At 40.2% G+C, this 8,021-nt stretch overlaps 1 protein-coding gene across 1 annotated transcript; it reads left to right on the top strand.

The window, feature by feature from the left end:
* Positions 1-586: 586 nt before the first annotated feature.
* On the top strand, positions 587-4,578 carry LOC141831559 (auxin transporter-like protein 1). Its single transcript, XM_074718942.1, has 7 exons — positions 587-867; positions 953-1,138; positions 1,325-1,437; positions 1,527-1,710; positions 1,794-1,891; positions 2,651-3,116; positions 4,222-4,578. The coding sequence occupies exons 1-7, from the start codon at positions 688-690 to the stop codon at positions 4,441-4,443; spliced, it is 1,449 nt and encodes a 482-aa protein (XP_074575043.1). The 5' UTR covers positions 587-687; the 3' UTR covers positions 4,444-4,578.
* Positions 4,579-8,021: the final 3,443 nt, after the last annotated feature.

Below are 8,021 nucleotides of genomic sequence, written 5' to 3'. Positions count from 1 at the left end.
TTTCCTTAATCTAACAAAATTGAGAAAATACAAGAGTGATTGATGTGATGGCTGCCACCTCAGAAAATTTCATCATCAGGACTTTAAAAGCCCCAGGCACTCCCACTGCCCCCCTTCCTGCTCTGCTCACCATAAACATAAAGCTACTACTGCCATCAAGCATCTGCTCCTCAAGCTAAAGTTTTGATTCTTAGGAAGTGGCTGGAAGAAGAATTTCAAAACGAACTTCATTTAGTTTGTTGTCAAATTGCTGCATTTTCCGTATATTTGCTGCGGTTTGTGTGGTGTACCAGCTAGAAATAGAAGGCAGAGTGCAGAGGAAAGGAAGAGGCAAAACAGTGCAGAGGAATGCGAAAAGGTGTTCTTTTTCTTTCACTTTCTGTGTCTTGTTTTTTAATTTACTTTTGGGCCATTTTCTTGGTCTAACGGCAGTGTACTGGCTCGGCGCGCCGCTACGCACGCGAAATGGCCCTCGCTTTGCGGTGTTTTAAGGAGAACCATACGAGTACGCTCATCTCACTTGCTTCTTCACCTCCTCTATCTCCTCTTCTATAATATGTTAGTACTCAAATCCAGATGTGTTCTCCCAATTATGTTCTCATCTGTTGAATTTTGGAGTAAAGGTTCGTCTTTGCCGCTCGCTTGAAGGAGATCCCAAGGTGTTTGTTGGGGGCTCCTTTACAAAGGATGCCGCAGAAGTATGCAGAGGAAGCGGCCCTTGCCGCGGATGGCATTACTACCTTTGACACGGAATCGGGCGGCGCCGAGGAAGAAGACGCCGATCCCTCTGCCGGATTTAGCTTGAAGAGCCTCCTCTGGCACGGCGGATCTGCTTGGGATGCCTGGTTCAGCTGTGCTTCCAATCAAGTACCTAAATTTGGTTGTTTTTAGATGCTCATGAACTCAAGCGCAAATAGATTAAAAAAAAAATCATCTTTGTTGTTGACTGCAGGTGGCTCAGGTGCTGTTGACGCTGCCCTACTCGTTCTCGCAGCTGGGGATGGTCTCCGGCGTGATCCTGCAGCTCTTCTACGGCTTCATGGGAAGCTGGACTGCCTACCTCATCAGCGTCCTCTACGTCGAGTATCGCACGCGGAAAGAGAAGGACAGTGTCAGCTTCACCAACCACGTTATCCAGGTCCTCCTTCTCTTCACTTCTTCCTTATCTGCACCATGCACTCTCCCCTTCCAATTTGAACAGAACAATTCCTCCTTATCGTTCCCCAGATTCCCAGCTAGCCAATAACACAACCGCCTAAAGTTGCTTGTTTTCTTGCTTTATCTCATTCGATTGACTCCATTATCAACTAAATTACTCTTGCAGTGGTTCGAGGTGTTGGACGGGCTGCTGGGACCGTACTGGAAGGCTGCCGGCCTCGCTTTCAACTGTACCTTCCTCCTCTTCGGCTCCGTCATTCAGCTCATTGCTTGTGCAAGGTTCTCCTTTTCAGCCTCTGTTTGGTTATTCCACTGTAATTTTCTCGAACGAATGAGAATTGTTTTCCCTTTATTTTTCTTTCACGCAGCAACATCTACTACATCAACGACCAGTTCGATAAGAGGACATGGACTTACATATTTGGGGCCTGCTGCGCCACGACTGTGTTCATCCCCTCCTTCCACAACTACCGGATTTGGTCCTTCCTCGGCCTCGGCATGACCACTTACACCGCCTGGTACCTCACCATCGCTGCTGCCGTGCATGGGCAGGTACTGTCCTCCACAACCACCACACTCATCCATACTAACATTATGCAGAGCGGCACAAGGAATGATGTCACCATCGTTCTCAGGTGGAAGGCGTGACCCACTCAGGTCCAAAGAAGCCGGTTCTCTACTTCACTGGCGCGACCAATATCCTCTACACCTTCGGCGGTCATGCCGTCACTGTGTGAGTGCTCTGCTCCCAAACAGCATTGTTCTCTCTCTCTCTCTCTCTCTTCCCCCAACCTTCAACTGTATAATGTTAACCAAGACCATAAAGCTCACCATTGGAGCTGATTTGAGAAGCCTTTGGAGCATGTGATCATTAATTTTATCCAGAGGTGCTTGTGAAGTGCAAGTTTCAAGTAGCTTAAAAGAATTGAAAGTAACAGTTGGATGTAGTCAACACTTGGAAGGCAGTCGAAGCCATGAGGTGGGATTTGTTATCTTCCTCAAGTGTACCGTGTTGATCGGATCGTGCTCCACAAAAACAAGGGAGAACCAAAGACAAAAAGATAATTATGTAACTGAAAGCAAATAGGGGACCACCTCAGAATTTGATCTCATGCCATCATTTTATACACTAGGAATTATAGTTTCAGCAATTGTCTCTCTTTAACTCTTCTTTTTACCCACAACATAGTTTTCAAGTAATTTTTAGTGGAACATTCAGAAATAGAACTCTTGTGTTCAGCAGAAAATGGAAGTAAATGGGCAAATGGGACCGCTTGATTGTGAACATAATCTTATTAAAGACTAGTAACAATCGATGTTTATATCATAGTATCAATGACATAGTACAAGTTTAGACCAAACAAATTAAATTGAGTTTTATACATGAGATTTCATGCACAAATGCTTTAGAATGGAAACCATGTCCTTGTACTGTTAAGTTTGTATGTGTTTATGCTATCCTTATAAGTAACCCAAGCATGCATGTCCTCAGGGAGATCATGCATGCCATGTGGAAGCCACGAAAGTTCAAGTACATTTACCTTCTAGCTACACTATATGTTTTCACCCTCACATTGCCATCAGCGGCTTTCATGTATTGGGCATTTGGCGATGAGCTGTTGTCTCACTCCAATGCCTTCTCACTATTGCCCAAGTCAAGATGGCGAGATGTTGCAGTTATCCTCATGCTCTTCCACCAATTCATTACCTTTGGGTTTGCATGCACCCCTCTTCATTTTGTTTGGGAAAAGGTAATTGGCATGCATGATACGAAGAGCATTTGCCTCCGAGCCGTTGCACGCCTCCCGATTGTTATGCCGATTTGGTTCCTAGCCATCATCTTTCCTTTCTTTGGGCCCATCAACTCTGCGGTGGGAGCCCTCCTTGTTAGCTTCACTGTCTACATTATTCCTGCTTTGGCGCACATCATCACCTATTGGACATGGTCTGCACGACAGGTACCATCTATATTTTTTCTAATGTAACAACAAATTTATGTTTCAGCTACTTGCGTCGAAATAGATCTTAATATGGCAATGAGCTGCATATCTTAATCAGGGATTGGTAGTATAAAATCAGATTACTTGAATCTCATTAGATTCACTAAATTTTCTTTCCACTCTTAGTTTATATAGCATGATTTGTAATTAACTTAGTACCTCCATCCATATGTAAACTTTCTTTATGAGTGGTCCTAATCACTGAATTGATCGAGTACTAGATTTAGCACTATAATAAATTTTAGTGCAATCCTCCAATGAAAAAGAACAATCTACCAGCAAAACATCAAACAAATACAACAAATAGGTATTTCGATACTCTTTAGTTAGATATTTCACTTGGTGCAAGATATTTGCACGACAAGATTGCCACACTTACTTCCCTACCTATGATCCGGAGATGTCTCACAGACTTAAACTCAAGGCATAGGATCAGACCATAGGCAATCCTACACTAAATGCAATTTGCTTGTTTCAATCTTTTTGAGTACCCAGTGCGCTTTCTTCTGGTTTTAGTTTTCTCTTCGTATAACACTGTGATTCAATTATTTCTTTGTCATCAACATGGTTCTGATGCTGAAATATAACTGCATGTCTTGTGGCATTGAAACTCTAATACTTTCTTACAAAATGAAAAAACAAATTGTGTTAAAGATTGACTGATACTTGACGAATTATCCAAGAAAGATAGTCCCACTCATTTGGTCCTCAAGGTTTGCTTGGATGCAGACATGACATTTAATGGGACAGTAAGTCCCTTTAATCTTCTTGGCCTCTTCTCCATTCTTTAGCAGTCAGATTTGGTGTCATCACCGCGGCATTTCATCTGTTGTCGATATCAAATGCTATAAAACTAAATACAATCACCTAAGATCTAATAATTAGTATAATTAGTTGCTCCTTGCATTGTAAAAGTATTTATTAGCATGCCATTGTCTCTTAATTCATGTTTTGGAACTTCTTTTATGTAACGTTATGGTTATCATGTCCAGTATTATTAATTGTAAGCGTAGTCATTTCTGGAGTCTCACAGTTTCCTTCTTTATCTTGATGATCATCTCAGAATGCTGCTGAGAAACCGCCATTTTTCCTACCTAGCTGGACCGCCATGTTCCTAGTGGACTCCTTCATCATCGGGTGGGTGCTCGTGGTTGGGTTTGGGCTTGGTGGATTGGCTAGCATGACTAACTTTATTCGGCAAATCGATACGTTTGGCCTCTTCGCCAAGTGCTACCAGTGCCCCAAGCCCCACCCTGAGCCAGCGCTTGCACCAGAACACCACTGAGCCAGGCGAAATAAATGAGAAGATATTAGATATCCGTCATACTGCTTTCTTCCCCAAACTAAACCTTTAGTTGTTTGTTTCTTCTTTATATAGGATGTACTTGTGAGGAAAAAGAATGACTTGAAGGTGCCTCTCATGCCCTCCTACACTTGTGTTGAAGGATTCACATCGTGTTATTTTTTTTTCTTTTTCTAATGTTTTTTAAATATTAGTTCTTCATCGTGCCATCTCCATATCCTTTTCCACATTTTGCTTATATATGTTCAATTTGTGCGAGAATAACCACAAATCTACTATCAGATGATCACGAGAATCTTGAGAAATAGTGCAAAGGTTCAACAATTATGCCAAACATTAAAGGCAAAGAATAAGGGGGGTTTGCTAGTAAGCATAATTTGTAAATGGACTTATGCAGTATAAAAGATAATATACTCAAATTAAAAAGTGCATATGACAGAAGAAACAAGGACAAAAATTAAAATGGTGTTTATCATTTTTAATAACAAATTGTGAGATGTCCTTCCCTTTTCTAATATATGTTGAATGGGCGTCCTACTTAAGTGAGCTATCCAGAATATCCATGTCTGATTCAAAAAAATCTTTCTAAATCAGATTTTAGGATTTAAAGTGTGGGTCGATTAATTTCCTGTAGGTCAATTACACGTTATAACAGTTACGAATTAATTTTTACATAGTGAATCATATTTTGTTCATTTTACTTATAGTGAAGATTATAGAGTTCCCTTCGTTTATTTTATAATTTGAAATATTATTTTAATTTAGTTTTAAGATTTAATAAATCAAAAAGATATGATCAACTAACTAATATATTGTTTATCATCCTTTCAATTTAAAAATTTTCTCCCTTTTTCGATTTAGAATTTAACTTTTTCTCGTAATGTAAGATTTTTTTTATGCATACAACTGAAAATATGACATGTCTTCCTATTTTATCAAGTAATTGAATTTATTTTTAATTCTTTTTGTGATTTTATTTGTATAACAACTTTTCTTGTTTTCAGTATCTTGTTTCAAAGACATTTGCTTGCTATAAAATCTAATTAGTTTTGTTTTAAATATTGATTGTGTTTTGTTATCAGTGTATTCTTCGATGATTTAAACTCATATTATATTTTTATGATATCATTTCCCGATGAGTATATATGTTATGAACATTATTTAAATATGATTGACTGTATAAAAGATAACAGGTAGTTAAAATTGTAGGATCAAGTAAGAGTGTTAAAGGGAAAGGAGTGAATAGCGTTCTTTTGTATTTTCACTCTTTTAACAATTCGTGCATAAAATAAAAATATACGATATTAGAAAGTGCAATGGAAAGAATAAATGTGAATATTTTTATTTTTACTTGATTCACAATCATATGCTATACCTCTAAGGTCCATGATCTGTGATCGTTTCTAACGGACAATTCACTATAGAAACTTCCCTCTCATGAGAAGGAGCTTGTCGCTTTTATAAATATGTTAAGATTGGTAAACTTATACCGTTCTAATTTCTTAAGTACAAAAAATTAATAAAAAAATTACCGATTTAGAGTAGTAGACTTGTAGTAGCCGGTGCAACTCCTCAGCATTATGACAGAGTTCTGGATCGGATATTTACGACGCTGAAAGTCGTCGTAGAAGCATATTGAATTGATGTTAGGGCTCCCCCTTACAACTACTTATAAAGCATGATCCGAGCGCCTCCACGTCATCCCGTTGATCCACTTTCGATGTTGACTCGACATCCTCCGGGTGCCTGTATCTCTTCCGAGTGCTTGGTGTTGGCGTTCTGGATCTTCGTCCCATATTCCGAGTTCTATCCGCTCCGAGAAGCATAGAACCCCACAGGATAAAAATTTTATCCCGCTCCGAGTTCTATCCCGCCCGAGTTCTTATTATTTTATGTAAGAAGGAACCCATAATATAATTTGGGGATTGGATTGGTAGTGCAATAATGATCCTCTAGTGGAATGAATCATTGTTGATGGATGTAGGTGTGTATTCGGGGTTAAATACGGGATCCAAAACTCATCAGAAGGCCAGATCCAATACCTCCTCGAGGTCCCTGCTGTAGCCTAAAGAAATCTCTAAAAGATGCAATCAAACGGATGAGATTAGTTCTCAGCCGTCGGATAAGATTTAACCGATGGATGAGATTGGTTCTCAACCGTAGAATGAGTTAGTGGATGAGATCAACTTGTATCCTTGGGATTAGATCAAGTTGCATCCAATGGATCGAAATAATAAAGAGGATCAAAAGAGATTAAATTAAAACCGTTGGATGAGATCTAGTTGCGTCCGATGGACGAGATCTCTTCGGTTCGGTTTTAATTCTCTTTAGAAGCAAGAATCGGTTCACAAGGTGAACCGAACCCATCCCTCTCTATAAGCCACGCCCAAGCATGATGAATTGTGTCCGTTGGATCGGAGCAATTAAGTTGTATTAAAGTAGATTATATTAGAACCATTAGATGAGGTTAAGTTGCATCCAATGGATGAGATCTCTTTGGTTTGGTTTTATTTCTCTTTAATACAAAGTTGGTTCACCAATTGAACCAACTCCTCCTTGATGTGGCCGGCCACCTCTCCCATGGATATGGAAATGTTTTTTTAAAATAAAAAACTGAGGGGACCGCCAAGCAATCAAGGGAAGAAATAATCGGCGCCTATTCTTTTCTAGATTTGGAAGTTATTTATGGAAACAAGTCCAAATCAACTCCATGAAAGGAGGGGGCGGGATTGGCTTGATTGGGTGTTGGGAGGCTATAAAAGAGAGGGGGAGGGGGCGGCCAAGAGACACAACAACAAGAATAGCATACGAAATCTCTCCGATTTCGCAATTGCTCTAGTTTTCTCTCCTCCCTCTTGGCCGGCCACTTCTAGTCTTCTTCTTCTTTCTTTTGTGTTCTTCTCTTTTCTCTCTTGGTGGCCGAAACTCCCTCTTGAGGTGGTGGCCGGATCCGAGGTAGAAGGCGAGGAAGAACAAAGCCGCTTCAAGAAAGAAGAAAGGCGATCCAAGGCTTCATCCAGCAGAGGTTGCAGTCCTTAGTTCTCGGAAGATCGTTGCCCACACAACGTCCGAGAAGGAGAAAGGAATACAGCAGAAGATTCCGAGGTTCAAACCGGGTTCTGGTATAAATTTATTTTCCGCAGTTTTATTTATACTTAGAACTAAATAATTAAAATCGTAGTAATTTAGAATCGGCGATCCTGTGGATCGATCGACTTAGTCTTCTTTCCAGAAGACCTTGTCGATTGATCCGGGCGGGATAAAATTTTTGTCCTGTGGGGTTCTATCGCTTCTCCGGAGCGGATTAGAAACCAAAGATAATAGGAAGGATAATCATTTTTGGTTTGGTCTTGACTTTACATGGGACGAAGATCCAGATCGCCAACAGGTCAGGACTTCCTTGCCCAATCCTCCAGATCAGGACTTTCTTTGCCTAGCTGCAACTAGAACTTTCCTTGCTTAGTCATAACTAGGACTTTCCTATACTACTTGCACACTCAATTCAGTTTATTAGATCACTTCTCAAACTTAACTTGAACCCTTTGCCATTATCAAAACTC

This window comes from Curcuma longa, chromosome 7 (genome assembly GCF_044706935.1).
Source record: "Curcuma longa cultivar G26 ecotype Majalengka, Jawa Barat chromosome 7, ITB_CL_G26_1.1, whole genome shotgun sequence".
Taxonomy (NCBI): domain Eukaryota; kingdom Viridiplantae; phylum Streptophyta; class Magnoliopsida; order Zingiberales; family Zingiberaceae; genus Curcuma; species Curcuma longa.
Note: the sequence above shows the minus strand (reverse complement) of the source record. Positions and strands in the feature narration are given on the sequence as shown.